The sequence below is a fragment of the Ammospiza caudacuta genome, chromosome 12, assembly GCF_027887145.1.
Source record: "Ammospiza caudacuta isolate bAmmCau1 chromosome 12, bAmmCau1.pri, whole genome shotgun sequence".
NCBI lineage: Eukaryota > Metazoa > Chordata > Aves > Passeriformes > Passerellidae > Ammospiza > Ammospiza caudacuta.
The window spans coordinates 6,190,896-6,212,078 of record NC_080604.1 but is presented as its reverse complement, the minus strand read 5'-3'; the positions used below and the strand labels follow the sequence as shown (position 1 = coordinate 6,212,078).

Sequence of the window (21,183 nt, the reverse complement as noted above, 5' to 3'; positions counted from 1 at the left end):
AAACAGCACAGAAACTTCATGACTTGTACTTTGCAAGTGGATACAGATTTTTCAGGACAGTGTGGTTTAAAAATGTTTTTTATGGATAAATTAATAAAGGCTATGTCACCTGGTACTTAAAAAAAAACAGTGATCATTCTGCTGAACCAAGAAATCTATTTTTAAAAAAGTAAATAGCTCTACCACTTCAACTTAATTTTATGGTCATAGTTTTGAACGGTTTAATTTTCTTTTTTAACAGGAAATCCTCTCACATCTTAACTATTAAAATTTTGTAGCTGTGTCTCATTACTGTTTTCCTATCCCTTTTTGTTTTCTAAACTGTAGCATTAGCTCCCTGTATCAAGCCCTCTTTTTCTGTCCCTCAGATAGGAAAAACATCAGTGGTATCTGGTCATCATTGAGAAACAAAGTGAAACTGGTTCTTTATGGGTTTGTATCTTGCATGGTTATGCAGAACAAGTTTAATATTGTATAAAACAACCCTTCCTGCCTTCTTTGGTAAAGATAAAATGTTCTTTGTTTCCTACTGCGTTGTGATCTGACAAGGGCATCATAAAGACTTCAGTTATCTTTTTTGGCAAAATTAGAGGGGATTCAGTCAAACCAGCCTCCTGAAGAAGTTATGGTGGGGCTTTGTTCATTTGTGGTTTGTGTTTTTTATTTATTCCTTTTTTAAATTGCTCCTGGGTTTAAGGCCATGCATCTGATGGTGCCAATTTTACCTTTCCCAGAGCTGAGAGCAGTGAGGCCTGTGCTGCTCCTTGGGGATGGCAGCTGGGCTTTGTGCAGGACTTGCTGAGCAGAAATCTGTTGCACAGGCTTGGTGTTTGTCAGTCCCCCAAGGACATCCCTCCCTTGCCCATGTGCTGATAAGTATTCTGTCTTTTCCTTTGATCCTCTGATGAAAAGTGCATGCTTCATCTCCGACTCGTGAGTGATGTTTCTTTCTCTTTTTTCTCTCTCCTTGTCTTAATTTCCTGGCTTCTCTCCTGTTCCTTTCCCTTTATTCTCTCCCCTTTGTTTCTGATGCAGAGATGAAGATTGTTGGGTGTAAGTTTCTGTTTTTCTGTGTAATGTCTGCTTTTTGCTTGCTTTTTTCCCATTTTCATATCTTCCATGGAATGTTGGGATTGATAAAGACAGCGAATCATAACATCACAGGGAAACTCTGGTGACAGGGAGGTGGAGCCTTTGTCTCTCTTCATACCACAGGCTTTCAGGCAAATTTAAGAACTGTGACAGGTGAATCAGTAAGAAACAGGTGAGAAGCATCTCAATATCTGTTCAGTCAAGGAGCACAAAGTCATGGCAAAAATGCATTGAGGAAAGGACATGGTAAAATCCATCCGCCATTCTCAGAATGTTCATGGCAAGAGTGTTAATAAGACCAAAAGCCAATTTTGTAATGATTATCAGCAGAAAGTATCTACAGGGAGAATAAAAAGTGTTATTATCATAAATAAACTTGTGGAAATGGAAAATTGGCGGAGACAAAAAGCATTAAAAAACAACTTTCTACTACTGAAAGGCGACTATTCCAGGGAAATCACTGCATTTAAAAAGGGCATTGTATAAATTCTTTTCTATACATAGAAGTCAAACAATGGGTAGCAAATAACCTAATAAGTATTGCTTGTCCCTTTTCTTTGAAACAATTGTGTTCTGCTCAGTGAAAGCTGGAGAAGCACACGGAGTTAAACTTGCATAATGCTCTCTTTAGAGAAAAAAAAAGCTAATTTAATTTGCCATAGAGGCAGGAGATAAAAGCTTTGTTTCCCCTTGTTGCTGTAATATTGCTCACAATTATGTTAATAGTTGCTCCCTGTAACTATTTCAAGAATATAGGCCTTAAGAAAAGCCTGCTGCCTGGCTGGTGAAGGGCCAGAGAAATGAGCTGCTGGAAGGGATGGAATGTGATCCCCCAGAGTGGGACTGTGCCAGGAGTGCACTGGGAAAATGGGGGGGCTGCAGAGGGGTGGCACTGTTAAAGCCAGGAGGGTCACACAGTGGGGGGAACAAGTCCTGAGGGGCAGCCAGAAAGCAGGACAGGGTGCTGGAGACCCTTCCCAGTGACCCTTGGCCACTTTGTCCTTGTCCCTTTGGTTTGAGTAATGGGATGAGCACAAAGCTGCTCCCGTCAACCTCAGCTGTGCTGCAGTCCCTGCCCTTCACAGGAAGCTGTGTGCTTGCACTGGAGGCAGCTGCACCTCCAGCTGGGGGTGGAGTTCTCCTGTTTGAGATCAGGAACCCATCACTGCCCCCTCCAAAGCAGCAGCTCCTGGGAAGAGAGGGAATGCTTCCCATGCAGAGAGGGAGTGTGCAGGGTAATGGGAGAGGCTCAGCCAGGAGGCAGAGCAGTTCCCCTGCAGGGAGCTCAAACACACAGAGCCAGAACAAGTAATAGATAACACTGCACAAGAACACAAATCCTCTACACTTTATCCTTTGCTTCAAAGCCTTTCCTTGCTGGCCCAAGTCCTCAGTTGGAGCTGCTGTAACTTGACTCAGGTCAGTGGGGTGCTGCTGATTGGCTCTGGTTGTTCATTTATGGATGGGACATAAATGCACAGGTTTGGGTTTTCTTCAGAAGCCATTGTGGAAGATAGTCTGAATATCTTTCTTGCCCATTCACTCTTCTGTGAAGTGCCACTGTTTTTGAAGAGATGCCAAACCCAGAGGTGTTAGAGAGTCCAGCAGACAGTGCATCGCAGTGTGGGGCCCTAAGTGAATAGGACCAGTGCAGCAATTTCATAAAAGCAGACCTGAACTCTCATATTCTGATATTTTTTCCCCCTTGGCTGCCTAAATTGTAAAAGACCAAACTTCCACCTTAAAAAATCCAATATTCTCTGGATAAATAGCTATTTTAGTTAGCTGAAACTAGACCTACACATGCAGACTTCTGAGAGCTGCCACTTTCCCCAGCTTGCAGGGACATAGTACATGCCCACAAAGTCACAAGCTCAGAAAAAGAAGTTGTTAGAATTGAAAGACCAGAAATTTGTGTCTCTTTCTCCTGCAGAAACTTCTATGAATTATGTACCCTTTTTTGATACAGTATTCTGCACAAAACAGGGACCTTTCCTGTCTTGTGGGACCAAAATCTTTAGGATCCCTGAATAAAAAGCGTTTGATTGAATGCAGACAGTTATTGTAAATTGTTACTATTTTGCAGTACAAGTGACTGGTCAGTCTTCCAGTGGAAAACCTACACAGCTTGTCAGGATAAACTCCCATTTCTTCTGCTGCAGACTAGACAAGGAGTGGCTGTTGGGCTGCTTCAGGTTATTAAGTCTTGAAAATGATAAATAAATATTTGCAAATCTTCCAGTACATTCCTTTATACTGCAAGTGCAAAATCAATATTTGTCTCATGTAGCCTTTTCCACCACTCCCTTTTGTCCCCATTACCATGAAAATAGTTTCAGGTCAATGCAAGTGAGCCCCCCCCAAGCTATAATTTATGATTTATAATTTAAACAGCTTTATGTTGGACATTGGGCCTCATAAATAGGATAAAACATACAAACAAAACCCAAATAAAGGTGAAGGGAATTGATAAAGACAGAGCCCCAAAAAATATCAGAAGATGATTTTTTGATATTATCATGGAAAATACTGTCTTTCAAGGCAGTTGATCCAGAATTAATGTCAGTAACTATATGTGTATAAAAAGTGCATGGATTATGCTAAAAAGAAGTTTACTTTTGTTTTTAACTGGCAAACATTTGTAGAGAGATGGGTTTTGAAACAAATCCCGTTCTGAAAAATCTGAGGTTTTCAGTTTATCCCTGACAGCCATCCAGCACAGAGACCTCAGCTTAAAATGACATCAGCAGGCTTTGCTCTATAAATACCCATGGCCCACTGGCCTTGTAGCATGTTTTATTCCTCTTCTGATGGTGGGAGGCCACAGCTCACCCAGTTTTGTGTTCTGTGCTGCTGTTTGGGAAGGCCTGAGGTCTCTGTGGTCCAGGCTGAGGTCCCAGCCTGGCTGTCCCCCAGAATGCAGGATTTGCTGTCACAGGCACAGGGCTGTTGGTGCAGTCATCTGCATGACTGCTCTGACATCCTAAACAAGTTCATTGTTTGTGTCTCTGTCTCTTTGCAATGGAATCCGTCTGGCCAAGCCCTGTGTGCCCAGGTTCCTGCCTGGGCAGGTCACAGTCAGTGGGGCTGGAGCTGCCCAGGCCACTCCTGGTCCTGCTGATGCCACCATGGGGCTGTCCTGTGCCAGGTGTCCCTCAGTGTCCCGTGCCCACTGTCCCATGCCAGGTGTCCCTCAGTGTCCCATGCCCACTGTCCCATGCCCACTGTCCCATGCCAGGTGTCCCTCAGTGTCCCATGCCCACTGTCCCATGCCAGGTGTCCCTCAGTGTCCCGTGCCCACTGTCCCTGCGTGCCCAGTCCCACGTGGGGCTGAGCTTTCTCTCTGGCCCTGCACACTCAGAGCAGAGGTTGCAATGAGCTGCTCTGTGCTCAAGCACTTGTTCTGGCTTCTGTGCCACCCACTGGGGTAGCAGAGCTCAAATCCCCCAAAACCACAAGCAAATGGAGAAAAACAAAGGGCTTGTGAGGCCTCAGGTCAACTCATATGCTAGGAAAAGGTGATTGCTCCTTGTAGGAAGGTGATTTCCACCAAAATAATCACCCTACCTGATGGTTAACTGCTTTTTGTCTTTGTTAGATGCATTTACTTCCTATTTTTACTGTATGTAGTGATCTTTTTTATGTTTTGAGGAGCCAATAGACAGTTTTTACAAGAGAAGATAGACTGTTGTATTTCACTATAACACATTTTCCCATCTTTTCCCTTAATTTTTATGCAAATCCACTGGTTTTAAGATCCCTCTACACCCCACCCCAAAGGCATTTTTTTTAATTAGTGGAGTAATATCCCTCCTGTTAAGCTTAATAGAAGATAATATGCTATATATAACCAAATGCTGCCTTTAATTTAGGCTGGAAAATGATTTGCTATCTAACATTGGACTTTGTGTAGCCAGACTGCCTTCCAGAAAAGAGGTCACAAGTAGGGAGCTCCAAAATACTAATTATAGTGAGTACAATTAATTTCTATTAAGATTTACGGCATACAAATTGAAAATTTTTCCTAATTGAGAAAACCACTGAGAGAAAGGGATGGAGTCTGTTAAGCAGGAGAATTTTCAAAGCAAATGACTCAAACCATATTTTGTGATGAATTTTGTATTTCTTTGCTATCCCTATAATCAGGATAGAGGTATCTCAGCTTGATTTTGATCCCCAAGATAATTTTCTCTATTGTGGCCTGTGGCTTGTTGCATTTGATGCTGTGCCTTGATAAGCCAAAGCAGATCCAATATCCCAGGTCTTTCCCCAAGCTCTTGCTGTCATCTTTTCCCTGTTGATGCCCCTGGCAGCTCAGCCTCTGGCTGGGAGGTGCTCCCAGCACTGACCCTGCAGGAGAGGGAGGCTCCTGGACAAAGGAGCAGATTCTGCACACAGATTGCCATTCCCAGAGAGCTCCCAGCAGGAAGCACTGACTGCAGCCACAGAGCTGGATTTTCCATGCTGAAAGAGTTCTCCTTATCTCCAGAAATAAAACTGAAAGCAAAGGCAGGACTGAAAGCATCTATTGTTTGTCCCTACAGTAGATTAAGGAACAAGTTCTGTGGGGTTTTAGACTTCAGGAAGAATTTGAAGTGCTGCTTTGAGGGGCACAAAAGGATGTCCCTCAGTGCCTGAAAGCAAATGCTGCCTTATTTCATTGTGCTTCTGATTAATACAGAGATTTAACTGCATCAGTTTCTCCAAGTAGAAGAAGCCAGACATTGAAGGAGTCTTTGCTTTTTTTCCATTACTTCATTATTTAGTGTCTTGGGGCTGATTAGCAAAATACTTGCCTTGAAAGGGTTTGAAATTTTTTGTTTGGTTGGTTTTGGTATTTTTATATATTGCTCTTTAGTATGTTTGCCTTTCTGGCAAGTGGATAAAAAGAAATGTTAAGGGTGAACTATCATAAAATGGTGACAGTAACTCAGTCTTACAGAAAAATAGGTGATACCTGCTGTCCTTTTGGTGTAGGCCTTAGAATTGAGCACATGAGTTTTGAAAGCAGCTTCCCAGATCAGATTCTAAAATAAAACCAAACCAAGTGAGCTAGAGTCTGTGAAAATCAGGATAACAAGATGCTGAGACACAAGCATTTCTATTTCTGAATATAGTAATTTGGTCTGAAAGCTCCTGAAAATGACGTAGTGAGAAGCTGGCAAGTGTCCATACTGCCTGCTTTCATATAGCCATGCATATGGATACCAGAGGCCAGCCAAAAATCTAGCAAAAATTACATTTATAATTCCTTTCTAATCCATCTGAACTGAATTGTGATCAGGTTCCCAAAAAAGCTGCTTTTATTTTGTTGTTATGATAAAAGGAAATTATGAAAATACAGAAAATGCTTGAAAGGCTAACTGAACATAATGTTATTCTGATCATCACAAAAATGTTATTTTTCATAAAATATCCTGCAAATAGGAAGTCTGAAGCTAAGGATGTTTTGTCAGGCTCAGCTGACACTTCCAGCTCAGCTAACAAGGCACAGTATAGCAGTAAGAGGTTTTTTTTCCCTTCCTCACATAATTAAAACCAGTCTTGATCCTGAGTTCACATTATTAAAGGCATTACTAACAATGGTCTGGTTTGATGCACTGATATTAAACTGTTCATCCTTATTAACAATTAACTTGCTTGGAATGATTTGGGCATCAGCCATCGTCTTGCAGAACAGAGAACGATGTGAGAATGGAACTGGGACAGCCCCGGGTTCCCTGTGGAGTTTAAGGCTGTGGCTCCCTCTGTCCCTGCAGGTGACATCAGGAATGACCTGTACCTGACCCTGGAGAAGGGGGACTTTGAGAGGGGTGGCAAAAGTGTGCAGAAGAACATCGAGGTGACCATGTACGTGCTCTATGCTGATGGAGAAATCTTGAAGGTGAGTGCTCCTTTCCCTGAGAGCCTCAGGTGCTCCCTGCAGGGCAGAGTGTCTGATGCAAGGGAAGAGTTAAAATAAAACTGGCTCTCTGTCTATATTTTTTTATTATGAAGTTTGTAAGCTCTGTATTATGGTCAGTTATAAATCTGTAAGGATTTGGAGCACTTGCCTTATATGGGGATAGAAGGCTTGGAGAAAATACTCATAAACTGAAAAGCCTGTGTGATTTCCAAATGTGATGTCAGTGGCTAAAGTAAAAAAATTTAGAGTAACTGTAATCAGAACTAAGGAGTATAGGCATATCTAAAATTAAATAATGTGTGTCATACACATTCAAACACAATGAAATGTGATTCCAAGGGAGACTTCTAAATCTGAGTTGTTGGGTTACAGTACTGAATGTAGTTCTGGAAAATAACTTGAATAAAATTTCACCCTGGGTTGGCTTCATTCCAGCTGGGAATGGGGATTGTTTATGTTTCCTGTTTTACCTCCTCTGTTCTTTTAGTTTTATTGAAGAGAAGGAGGTGGGTGGGAGGTTGTGAATCTAGAGAAGTAAACAGGAAGTATTTCAGCATGAGCAGCTATCAGAAATAACTTCCCCCTACCTTTTCTTTTACCTCCACTGCAATAAAATGGGCTTTGTAGCCATTACTGTGGAGAATCTAACACCTAGAAGTGTGTAGGAATACATTGCCACAGTCTTCTGGTTTTAATTGAAAGGAGAGTTTTCATTACTACAACTGCTTATGGTTTCATTAAACGTGAAGTGTATTTCTTGTAAAGAACTCGTTTGTGCTCAGAGCTGCTGCAGGAAGATCAGATTCCTTTTCTGCCTAAGCTTTTCAAACTGAGTTGCAAATTTTTAATCATCACTTGATTTCAGTCTGCCAAGGACAAAGAGAAGTTCCTCAAACTGCAATATCAGCATCTTCAAATGCTAACACATAATGGTGCCTAATGATTACATACAAAAGCCAGATCATTTCTAGTCATTATCAGTCTTAACTTGGGTGATTTTGGTTGGAGTGGTCATTCACAGAGATGAAGTTGGTTTTTCATTGTCTTTGCCTGTTATTACTATTGGAAGTACATGGAGGCTTTACATGGCGGAGTGGGACAGGCATGGCACAAACATTGGAAAGGATGGTCAGTCCAGTTAGAAAAAAATCAGGTGAACAGATTGTCCTGAGAAGCTGTGGCTGCCCCATCCCTGGGAGTGCTCAAGGCCAGGAACTCTGAGCAACCTGGTCTGGTGGAAAATGTCCCTGCCCATGGCAGGGGTTTGGAACAAGATGAGCTTTAAAGTCCTTTTCAACACAGACCATTCTGGTATTTGCCATAAAGGAGAGACTTTATATAGAAAGGATCTTTGTGGGGTTTTAAAATTTAGATCATATTTAAAACAAACTCTCTGTCCCAGTTTTTATGGTATTGCTCCTCTGTACAGTTGCAGTCAGAGCAGCAAAGACACTTGGTTTGTGTCTGGGAGATCTTTGGTTCCTGGTGTTCAATGATGCCTGTGAATGTGGGCAGAACCCTGAAAGTTCATGGAGCCTGGAGCACTGGCTGCTGCTCCTGTCTGCAATACCCTCCACCATCCCTGCCCCATGGCCTTTCTGGAGCAGAGCTGCCAACAGAGGCACTGTGTGCAGAGTTACACAGGATGGGGGAAGTGGCCAGAGTTTTGATCTGATATTAGAGTAAAATCTTTAACCTTGTCCCAACCAGCAGCACAACCCAAATCTGAATTGTGCCTTTGTGAAGCCTTTAGCAGAACCATGCACAGCATTAATGAGAATTTTCTCAGCTCCTCATTGCTGCCGAGTGTATTTTGATCCAGAAATAGTCCTATTGAAAGGAGTGAAATTACCTCCAGAATGTAGTGCTGTTCAAAATGAAAATGAGTATTTCCTTCTCAAAATGGTCTTACTCAATTGTTAGTATCTTTCAATATAGTCTGAAAAATTAAAAAAAAAAATCCTTTGACACATTTCTCACGTTTCTTCTTTCTATTCCAGTAGCAGGAATAGCCTATGAATTCTAAGGCACACCTTTAACAATAGAGATTTCCTGATTGGTTTTCTAGTTTAGCTTCCCTTCCCTGCCTCTGCCCTCTAATTCGTCTGCATATTTGGGTCTCAGGGTCACCAGGTGTCTGGAGATTAGTCTGATGTTTGTATTTTGCAGATCACAATTTAGAATTAAAGATTTACCAGTCTGCCCTCCTCAGACAATGACTGTAGTATAACTACATGGGAACTAAGTTAACAACCAGAAGGAGAGACTATTGATTTATTTGAAGTTCACAGCATGCAACTGCATTCAAAGACTGGCAGTTTGTCAGCCAGAGCAGGTGGCTTCTTGATGAGACAAAAAAAGCTCACATTAAAATTTGAATTTTTACTGTACCTTGTAGAGAAAATAGAAATACTGTTTTGTTTGCTCCTATGAGCCGATGCAGAATGAGGTTTTGGAATTGCTGTGTTGAAGCCCAGCCATTTATTCTTGTTACAGAATAGAACTGGAATCTTAGAGGTGCTCTGGGTTGCAGTACTGGCACTGCTCTCTACTAACCCGTTGTTATCTGCAACACTTAATTCTTAATTTAAAAAATTCTTAATTAAAAAAATGTGGGCTTGTGACTCATCCCATGTGGTGGCTGAGGATTATTTGAGAGGACTGAGCTGTGTGAGTTCAGCCTTCAGTCACTCAGTTTGGATCAGAGCCTTTGCAGTGAGTCCCTGTCACATAGGCTGTCCTTGCATTGAATCCCAGAATTCCAGAGAGCATTTCTTCCCTTTTAGGCTCCTTCACAAATTCTTAACTTTCTCAAAGCCAGCACATTATTGCCAGGGGTTGAACTAACTGAGTCTGGTTAATGGGGTGTTCTTGACTGGGCAGTCAGATGGTTACAGATTTTAAAAAATCAACATTTCTGGTGTTTTCTTGGGTTAAAATTTATGGACGCCTTGGGGAAATGACCAGTAGCAGTTCTTGTCATCATATTGTTCCATGGGGGGGGGTTTACATCAGAATTTATATTCCATGTGTTATTCTTGGTCTGCTTAGCTTGTTTCTTCCTGGATTCATTATCCTTGGACATGCTAAAACTGAAGAATCTCCGAGCTGTCTTTTTTCTGCTTGGTTTTGAGAGATGTTGTATCTCCTGCATCTCTTTGTCAGTGCTGGGTCTAGAGCATGGGTTAGTGCTCCTATATAAAATATGTGCTACCTGTTCCATGTCTTCATCACAAAGGACCTTTTACTGTCCTTTTTTCAAGACTTCAATATTTTAAGAATTTTTTTTATTTTCTGAGCAATATGAGTTCATGTTTTTCTTCATCTGTATTATTGTGAAGGCACAGATTGGGCAAGATCTCTGAGTTCTGAAGGCAGAAATTTAGATCTAATTATGTTTTTAGTGATGAGTGTTAACACAGAAATTCTTTGCTTACTACTGAGGAAGTAACTTGATTAGAAGTTTCTGGGATAGTTGGTGAGGCTGGATAGTTGTAGTTTTGAAAGATGAATATTTGTAAAGAGCTTGGAAAGGTCACTTATCACTTCTGAACTGAGATACTGAAGCAGAAATCTGGTTAAAGGATCTTTTCACAGAAAGCTAATATTACAAGTGATGGTCCTATTGTATCCTATTTTTGGACTCAGTTTTATATATTTGGACTTAGATGTTTATTGTATCTACTCAGTACTTCATGGAAAACTTAGCTTAAATAATAACTTAAGATACTGGCATTCATCCAGTAGCACAGGTCTCTTAGTTCACCCTTTGACCTGAAACAAAATTCCAAGATCTCCTAAAAATTCACATTTCATTGTGTCTGAATTTCTGCTTCTGACTCCTTTATGTCCACAGAAAGCCATGAATTATATAAAGGTTATATAAATATTATATATATATATATATATATATACATATATATATATACACTATATAAAATAATTATATAAAAGATATAAAGGTCATCACTGGCTGAGTGAATGGCTCCTGGGTGCTGATGTGCTGTGCTCAATGCTCCTGTTTCCCTTGGTGGCAGGACTGCATCAGCCTGGGCTCGGGCGAGCCGAGCCGCAGCGCGTACCACTCCTTCGTGCTGTACCACAACAACAGCCCGCGCTGGGGCGAGATCATCAAACTGCCCATCCCCATCGACCGCTTCCGCGGCTCCCACCTGCGCTTCGAGTTCCGCCACTGCTCCAGTGAGTGCCCCCCCATGGGCTCCTGCAGGGCCAGCCAGAGCTGCATCAGCCTGTCACTGGGTGGGAGCAGGGAGGGGAGGCCAGCCTGACACACAGTGAAGGGGCTCTGCTAAGCCACCTTTTGCTGAATTTATCAAACAGCACACTGAAAACATGGGGAACGGTCAGTGCAGGGCAAAGCAATTTGTAGATGTTTGTCCCTGCTGTTCTTTTGTTGTGGTTTTCTGTAGAATGTTTTCTTTGCAGGATAAACAGTTTAGATTTTGCTGTGTTTGGCATGTCTGTGTTTGATTTGAAGCTTGTCAGTCCTTTACATAGAACCAGAAAAAAGGTATTGGAATTAGAAAAGTTGTTTGTTATGTAGCTGCTTGTTTTCTTTTAGGCATGTGGAGAAGTTGGTGAGTAATCTTGTATATATTGACAAGGTATGCACAAATACAATTCCTTCTTTCTATCTCTTGCTGCAGCAAAAGACAAGGGAGAAAAGAAACTCTTTGGTTTTGCATTCACCCCATTGATGAGAGATGATGGCACGACCTTGTCAGATGATATCCATGAGCTTTATGTTTATAAGGTACCAGTTCTCTGCAGACTTTTCACTGCTCATCTCTACTTCATTACTTAAATGACTAATGGTCATTACATTATCCATCTCCCCCTTCTTAGAAGTTTGTGAGGAACAGATTAATAGTGGTTTCAAAATTTTATACATTCAAAATCACATGGTTTGGCTAGAGCCTTCTTACAGCTTACCTTTTCTATCCTGATGATAATGATTTATCTGCTATTAATCCCATCCATTTTGACTTCAAACACGTTGGTGTTCATGAGCATTCAGCACTTCTACCAGTCTGAGTAATTGCTCTGTGCCTTTGCAAGATGACATTGTGTTGGATTCAAATGTCTCGTGCTGCAGTGCCAGAGCTTGGCAGCCCTGCAGCAAGAGATTTGGGCACTGGGGTTTTTCCTTCCTGCTGATTCACCTGGGTTTATTTGTTCAGTACAATTTTCAGGCAGCAGCACTAAGTTTACATCTGGAAGATCCTGGTGAGTTGTAACGAGGCAGTGGTTGGAGATAACTCTGTAGAGCTGGGTCTCTTCTGGACATGTCCAGGCCCCCGAGCACAGCTTTTCCTTAGAAATGTTGGTGTGCACCCACAAAAATCCCAACACAGGCACTGTTGGGGAACTGCTCACAGGCTCTGGGTGTGTGGGATGAGATGGACAAGGTGCAACTCCACCCTTGTGCTGTCCCTGCAGTGTGATGAGAACAGCACGTTCAACAACCACGCGCTCTACCTGGGGCTGCCCTGCTGCAAGGAGGATTACAACGGCTGCCCCAACATCCCCTCCAGCCTCATCTTCCAGCGCAGCACCAAAGAGACCTTCTCAGTCTCCACACAGCTCTCTTCTACCAAACTGACCCAGAATGGTGAGTTGCTGATCCCTCAGAACTGCCCAAGGCAGCAGGAATTAGGAAAGAGAGGAAAAAAAATTCACTGTTAGCACTTCTACACAATCCAGAGTTTGTTTTGCTTGGCTTTGACAGAGTGGCTCAGTAAATAAGATTTTTTTAACAGCAATGTCCCTAAAGCACAAGCAGACAGGAGTGGATTGTCCACAGTGCAGTGTCAAGTCACACAGGGAAAAATGCAACCTTTACTCTTTCCAAAGCCCTTTCCCATTCCTCCATTCCTTTCTCCATTAGCAGTATTAACTCAATTCCTTTCTCCATTAGCAGTATTAACTCACTCCATATTGTACTTCTTGTTTTCCATTATATATATATATATGTAATTTCCCAAGAAGTGTGGTCTGCATCCAGAGGAGAAGTGCAAAGTGATGAATCTGATGGGTCTGGGCTTGCCATTCTTCCCTCTGTGTGTGGTTGTAGCTCTTCCTTCCTCTCTCTGCAGTGGATCTGCTTGCCCTGCTCAAATGGAAAGCTTACCCAGACCGAGTGATGGATATTCTGGGAAGACTGAGACATGTCAGTGGCGAGGAGATTGTAAAGGTACTGCATTAACTTACAGCCTCTGGATGTATCTGTGATAGGCACTGAGTTCAGACCTGCAGGCCACTTCTGAAGGCTTCCTCTTACTGTGCTTTTTGATTCACACTGTGAATTCTCACCCTGTATGAATTGGGATTTTATTATGACATGAAACTGGACAGGAAGATACCCTTGAGAATCAGGGCACAGTCAGTCTGTGGGATCAAAGCAGAGCTAATCCTTGGTCAGATTCTCTCAGCCACATGTGCTGGCTCCTCAGCACCAGTGGTTGCAGCCTGCAGTCCCACACAGCTGCTGGTATGGGACAGTATGGGACACAGACACACAGAGACCCTGGCAGGGGCTCTCTGCTGCATCCAGCCAGCAGTGCACCAGGCTTCTGGCTGCCAGCTCATCATTTCACCAGGTTGTGTAGCCACTGCTGCTCTACATGGTAATCTGGTGTGGCCTGAGCTTCCTTAGGGCCCAGAACTTCCAATTGCCTTTGAATACTTGTGGTTTCAGCAAAACAAAGTTCATTTCTGATAATCTTAGGTGTGCTGGGAACTTTCTCTAGGATTTATTTCTATAAATCTGGAAGTAAAAGCTGATTTCTAACACAACCAAGGAGAAGAAGTTGAAGACAAATCCTATCACATAATAAGTAGTTTGTCATTAAAACCACTTTAGTGTAACTCATTTGAGTGCTGCCATATCTGTTATGAATGTTACTCTTTGTGATAACTTGGTAACAGTAACAGGGCAGCACAAATCCCATTTGTATTGGAATTCTTCAAGAATGTCATGTTTTGTACACCTCATTTGTAGGGCAGTACAAGTATCTGGTTTTTAGAGAGAAAGAAGAAGAAAGATATGGATTGAATTATTTCACGGGAAGAAGTAATTGATTCTCCCCATAAATCAGCTGTCATTTGGCACTGGGATATGAAGAACAGAATGTAATAATTCAGAAAAAAAGACATTTTATCATTTCAGAGACTTCATAAATTGTTATAATTTATTTCTTGTTGTCCACATTAGAAATTTAAGTAGAATAGATTAAAAAATCATGAGAGAATGTGCAGTTAACAATCTCCAGCACTCTCCTTCACACTCATCCTTTTGGAGACTGTGCTTTGAGAAGAAAAATCACTGAACTGTCAGTGCTCAACAAGCTGTGGAGTTAAGGGTGAAAGAAGCAATTGGCAACATGGAACTTGCCCCAATTAATGCTTGTTAGAAAAGCTTTACTTTCTCCCATTTAACAAAAATTTCAATATTAAACATAATTTAATGTACTGGCCAGCCTCAGCCTCTGATGCTGAACAGTACCTGAGACTCCAATGATTTGAGAATGAGAGCAAGTTCTTTGCCACTGGTGTCAGGCAGCACTTCCAGTCAGCTTAAAGTGAAAGGAACACTCAGTCAAAATTAAAAATCAGGTATAGAGTACATATTTCTTATTTTTTGTTTTTCTGTCACTTTTGTTTGAAAATATTCCTTGCAGAATAAAGAGAAAAATTTATCTTTGTAAAATCAAATTAAAATCTGTCACATCATATGGATGTACCTGAAGTGATTTATCCTTGCCAAGTGTTTCACAACAATATTAACATGTATGAACTAATTAAAGCAGGGGAGAAATAACCTTTTGAATACAATTTAAGTTTAAATTCTTTGTTCATGTCGTTTTAGTTCCTACAAGATATTCTGGACACGTTGTTTGTAGTTTTGGATGACAACACAGAGAAGTATGGTCTGTTGGTCTTTCAGTCTCTGGTAAGCTGCTGGATTATTTACCTCGTGCTCAGTGAGTTTTAAGTTCCTTATGATCATGTTACTAGTACTGTACTTCTGCCAGATATGAAATACTCAGCTGATCCAGCCATGCCTTCTGTAATGATCTTGGGTGAGGAGGGCAAGCTGACCTCAGCACCTGCAGGGGCAGCAATATTCACTGTAACGTGGGAGAAGCAACCAGTACTACCTGATCACACAGCAGTGACTGCTTAAAGCAGCTCATGTATTTGAATGCTCCTTACCTTGGGTCACTTGTTTGTAGTCCCTTGGCAGCAATGTGCAGCTCCTTGAGCTGGGTTCCCTTCTCCATGTCCCCAGGTGTTCATCATCAACCTGCTCCGTGACAGCAAGTACTTCCACTTCCGCCCCGTGATGGACACCTACATCCAGAAGCACTTTGCAGGAGCTCTGGCTTACAAGTAGGTCTTGTGTTCCTCCCCCTGAGAGGCAGCATCACCAAACTTGGGAATGGTGCCACCATCAGGATCACAACCTTCGTGGCAGCAGTGCCCCCAAAAGTAGAGCTACTCACCTGGAAGTTTTCCAGCACAGCTGTAGGGAAAAGCTGCCAAATGTCCCCAGTGGCTCAGCATGGTTGGGCATTTCTCTTTCCTTCTGGACTGGCAAATCTTTATTTTCTTTCTTTCTTTTTTGCTTTTTTTTAACTGAAGAGACACTCAGCAACAACTCATTATCAGTCTGTAGTCTATACAAATGAGCTCCCGAGAGCACGTGCATTCCTCATCTTAAGGATGCTGGGAGACATGACTTGTGTGACTTAGAGAACTAATTGTAACTTCCAAAGTAGACAGATATTCACAGAAGATGTTCTATTTGGTTACAGTTTAATTTCAGTAGATCAGAAATTTAAATTTCACTGTCACTTTGATGATTCTGTCTTATTTCCTGGTATTCAAAAGAGTCTTGCATCAGAGAATGAGACAGACCTTTTGAAAGCACTAACAGTTACTCTTCAGGTTGTTGGGTTTTTCTTTTAGACCATTGCTTCTGTATATTTGAATATATTCTATCTTTGGCCACAGTAAACTATAAAAAACAGCTAATAATTTCTTTTGATTATTTTAAGCAATTCACATTTTTGTGTAATTAAAATAAATGTGAAAAATAATCTATCAGTGGCAGGTAGAAACCCATAGATAATATACAACACTGGAAGGCACAGTTGTGTTCAGAGGGTAAAAAGGTGTTCTGCTTCTGCCTTGTGTTAATTAGCACCTCTTTCAGACAAAACAAATGTTTTTTGGTGATCTGATGTCTGAAATAAAACATGGGTTTAATACAGCTTTGTAAGTTAGTCCAGATGGTCTCGTGTACTTAGCAAAATAGATGCAGGTATTTTCTTTGTGATCTCAGTTTCTAAAGGCTTCTTACTAAGATGAGAGCTGGGATCTCTTATTAAAACAAATGTATATTTTGGTCTTAGAACCATGCCTTTATCAAAGCTATCTTTCTAACAACACCTTTTTTATGTGCTCTTACTGTTCCTCATGGTCCAAGTCAATTACAGAGAAGAAATGATTTTCTGTTTTTGAAACTTAAATAAATGTAAATACTATGTAAATTCAGTACCAAGGACAGCTGTACCAACTGACCGCTGAAATAAAGTGAAATGAGGCTGCTTTAGAGATGTGTCCCTAACCCCAGGATGTTTGCTGGCTGTCAGAAGAGGTGCTGAAGCTGCTGCTCCTGTTCCCCCAGGGAGCTGATCCGCTGTCTGAAGTGGTACATGGACCGCTCGGCCGAGCTCGTGCGCCAGGACCACATCCAGGAGGCAATGAGGGTAGGTATCCAATGGGCACTGCTGGCTGCTCCTCTGGCACCAGAGGGGCTGGCAAAGCTGCAAATGGAATCAAGGGTAGTGTAGCACTGGTTTCCTAGAATTGCTTAACCAGGTTTTTTTTTATATAGCCACAGTTTTAGTTTTAGGGGGAGATTCATTCTTATGCTGAAAAAATTGAAATAATTAAGTCACTTTAAGCCCTTTTGCAACCCTGTGGAGAACTTAAATGGGACTTAGTTCCATGGCTAGTGCATAAATACCCCACTGATGTGGGCTGCACCTTGCCCCCCATGCAGCAGTGTATTTGAGTGTATCAGGTATGGGTGCTATGGATCAAAGCTCTTCATTTCTGGCTGTGACACAGCTCCATTGTAGCATGGGTTGAAGTCCTGGAGTATTTTAAGCAGCAGATAAATGAGTCTTTAACAGGATGGAAATCCTCAGAAGTAGCACAGGACCTGACCTATGGTTCTGTGATAGGAGCATGATGTCCCAGGGAGGCACAGCTGTGAGAAACAACAGGAATGTTTTAGTGCTATTACAGAAAAATCAGAGGATAAATATTCATTTTATCATGTGTAAGCCTGGAAGTCAGTGTGTCAAGTGCACAAATACAAGATGCCAACATTTGCAGGAAGATGTTTTTCTTTGAGTGAATGCCCACCTGCCTCTAAGCGGGCTGGTGCCCTAACACCTGAGTCTGGGCACTTGCAGAACTGGAAGCAGTGGCAGTGATCAGCATGTGGATTTTGTCCTTTGTCTGTTCAAATAGGTGTAACCTCTTCCAGGTGAAGGACACTGCCAGTGTCATCCTCTCACTTTCCAGATCCCCTGCTAGGATCCTACTCAGATAGTACAAGGGCATTACACCAGGGCTTGCTTTGGCTTTGTAGATATTGACATGCTTAGGAACATCATCTTTGGAATCTTCAACCACAGATTCATATGGAATGGTAAAAATAGGGCAAAGATGCCTTTTCAAGGAATTTGCAACTTTCTCATTCTTTTTTTTTTTTCTATCATTATCTCCCTTGGTTTTTTGTAATTGAGAAAAAAGCTATTAAAGTTATGAAGATGAGAAGATCTCCAGCTGGAATGACTTCGAGGAGGTTTTCTTGCCTCTCAAATCACTCATTAGTGGTTTAAGCAGTGCAGCAAATAGAGATGTAGGATATTGTCCCTATGTGATCTGCATTTGTGGAACCTCATAGCAGTCCTGTTTGGAAACAGTAAAGACAGAAATGCAGGAATGTCTTTTAGGGATTAGGGGTTAGGGAAGTCAGTCTGTGAATATGGTACCTTGTGTCTCAGCCTCCAAGGCAGCTCTTTGCTTTCTCAGGCTCTCAAGTGCTGGCCTGGGATGTGGCTGTTCCCTCTGGGAGGGAGGTCAGTTTGCAGATCTGACAGCCCAAGCCTTTCCAAGCACAGGAATTAAAATTACCAGCAGAGTTTGTGCAGACCTGACAGCACATCCTCTGCCACCCACGCTGCTGTCACATCTTATTCAGACAGTTGCCTTTGCAGGTATCTCTTGCAGGCCCAAATTCAGGTCTTTATCTTCTCCCATTACAGTGAAGTGATTGATTTCCTTCTTTGTTTCCAGATGGTATTTCAGGCATTTGGAGAAAGTTTGTACCAAAGACATTATCATTGCTAATGTTTCATTACTAGTACCAGATTCTACTGTTGAGGATTGCTCTGGTCTTTGATGTGTTCACCACAGTCCTTGCATTAGAAGTTCTTTGACTGAGAAAATAGGATAGCTCTGTATCCCTTTTCCCCTGAATTACCTGTTCAGTGTAGTGCCCTAAAGCTGCTGCTGAAATACTCTGCACTCTCATGGCTCCTGGCTGCTCATGTACATTCATCATGGACATGCAGATGTCTCACAGGATTCTGATTTCCACCCCTGGCATTAGCAAAGAGAGTTCTAGAGGACTTCTAAAATTTCTTACCTCCCTCAAGACTGGTCTTAATTCTCAAAACCTCCTGTGCAACTTGGAGAAGCTATAACTGAAAGGAATTTTCTACCTAGAACACAGCATCATGCTCCTTTATTGTGCCCTATACAAAGCTCCACAAAAGCTCCATCCAAGAAGAGCTGCCTGTGCCTCCCAGGGGATTTCTGTAACCAAGTGTCCATGAATGGCTCCACAGCCAGTTTGGCTGTCTCTGAGGAAATTAAGAACTAAGGAACTGTGTCAAGGAAATGCCCTTCCAGCTTCAGTTCTCTTCCAGCAGAACTATAAGTGGGTTTTGCCTAGATTAGGGAATCAACAGCAAGGGCTTTTTTTCCTCAGGAGGTTTTCCCTGAGTCTTCCGTGCTGGTCACAGGGCAGAGGTGCTCACTTGTTACATGAGCATGCACACAGGCTGTGAGGGACCTACTTCAATTTGACACTGATCTTTTATATCATGCCAAACATCACTGAAGGCTGGGAATTTATCTCAGTGCACTTGTATGTCTTCAGTCACAAATTCACATCATATTTGTGATGCTGTAGGTAGCAGGAGCCAAAGTTAGTCCTGGTGCTGACTTGTGCTGCCAAGACTTGGTTTGTGTTTTTAGCATCCCAGCCACGTGTGCAAACACTGGGAACTCCTTGGTTCAGTGCCTGTGTGGGCTCACTGTGCTAAGGAAGTGCAGTGCTCTGAGCCCTGCTGTCTCACCTTCCACGGGGAATTATGGAGGTTCACACACAAATGCTCTGATTCACTGCAGAACCTCACATTGAAGTTAGGAGCCTTCAGATGAGAATCATGGTTGTGTGTACTGAAGGCCCAAAGCAGCTCCCATGAGCACTGCATGTGCTGGGTTTGGTGTTGGCACAGGGCTGTCAGCCTTGGAGAGCTGACTGGGATCCAGCTGGCCTTTGTCTTGTCTGGAAACAGGAACACAGCTGAGATTTCCTGATGAAGTTCCTTGGTGTAAGGAAGCTTCACTGAGAGATGGTTTAGTACAGAAGTATGAATAATAACTGCTAATTACCAATGTTGCCATAATGTCTGGGGGGGAGGAGGAGGGGGGAAGGCTGTAAGAGTCAATGGCATTTTGAAATCCATGATGGCTTTACGAGGAATTTCACATTCCTGTTCTATATCCTTAAAGCTGTGGCATTCTAAAGCTTACAACATAGCATTGCATACTTGTGCTTATTGTGTGGTGGTTCAGTGAGGGACTCTTAGGAGTGCAAAAATATCTCCTGGGAGCAAAACCTGTATTTGAATTCCCAGCACTGAGGTGAGACAAGAGCATTTTCCATGGAATACAGTGAAATATTACTAAGGTTTCTGTACAGCCTATGATTGCTGAATCTCCAGCCTGTTGTTTTCCTGTACTGGGTTTTGAGGATATCATCAAAACTGAATTATGTCTTCCCTCAGTCCTGCTTTGCTGGTGAATCCTGTTAAGCACTAACAGAAGGAGTGATGTCCCTGATATCTGGTACACTCTGGCTCTGCCAGTTGTGCACAGCCAGTATCAAGGTGTGAAGTGTCACCTTGCTGGGGTAGCTCAGAACTGTTGACAGGACAGTGACTTGTTACAGCTGCTCAGAACAAAGTGTTTTCTTCATGGTCACTGCTGCCAAATCAATGCAGTTCTAAATAATACCATTTACAAAATTTTGAAAGAAAACAGAACAGCTTCTTCAGCCACTTCATTGTGCCAAGTCATGAGAAAACCAGACATTTCATACCTTGACCAAAATTTTCCTCAAATGATGTAACTCAGATTTGTCTCCTTCATGTAAATGCATACTTTTTCTGTTAGTGGGACATAGAAGTAACAAAAATTATTGGTTGAGAATGGGTACTTGCCTAAGAGTAGTTTTTCCTCAACTGAATTATGTAACTTATAAAGCCTGTTTTTCATTCTCCTTTCTAAAGCTCAAGAATTTAGTTATTATGCATGTAGAGTCTTTCCTGGCTCTCTTTAAAGCTCCTTTATTTTTCTTTCTCTCTTTTTCTCTGCCTTGATCTCCTTCCTCTCCTGCTCCTTAAGGCCTTGGAATATCTTTTCAAGTTCATTGTCCAATCTCGGATCCTTTACTCCAGAGCTACTTGTGGAATGGAGGAGGAGCAGTTCCGCTCCAGCATCCAGGAGCTTTTCCAGTCCATCAGATTTGTGCTCAGCTTGGACAGCAGGAGCTCTGAGACTCTCATCTTCACACAGGTTTGCTATTTCCTACACTCCCACTGGCAGACCACAAGGCAGCTGTTCCTGCAGGGGTGGGAGGTGTGGGCACACACGGGGGTGAAATGCAGGTCAGTTTTCCCTCCTAACAAGCTGCTGATGCTGGAAAACAAGACACCCATTAATGGCATTAGGCAGTAACTCTGCACAGGTGAGCTGGACTGGGGGCACTTTAGGAGGAAGTGACTTCCACATGA

At 42.2% G+C, this 21,183-nt stretch overlaps 1 protein-coding gene across 1 annotated transcript in view; it reads left to right on the top strand.

Annotated features, from left to right (window-relative positions):
• The window catches only part of DOCK3 (dedicator of cytokinesis 3), a 185,266-nt gene that overhangs the window by 109,058 nt on the left and 55,025 nt on the right, over window positions 1-21,183 (top strand). Inside the window, exons 15-23 of the mRNA XM_058812859.1 lie at window positions 6,852-6,976; window positions 11,035-11,197; window positions 11,665-11,771; window positions 12,458-12,629; window positions 13,114-13,211; window positions 14,886-14,969; window positions 15,309-15,409; window positions 16,710-16,791; window positions 20,795-20,965. Coding sequence (XP_058668842.1) covers window positions 6,852-6,976; window positions 11,035-11,197; window positions 11,665-11,771; window positions 12,458-12,629; window positions 13,114-13,211; window positions 14,886-14,969; window positions 15,309-15,409; window positions 16,710-16,791; window positions 20,795-20,965 — 1,103 coding nt within the window. The remainder of the gene's footprint in view (window positions 1-6,851; window positions 6,977-11,034; window positions 11,198-11,664; window positions 11,772-12,457; window positions 12,630-13,113; window positions 13,212-14,885; window positions 14,970-15,308; window positions 15,410-16,709; window positions 16,792-20,794; window positions 20,966-21,183) is intronic.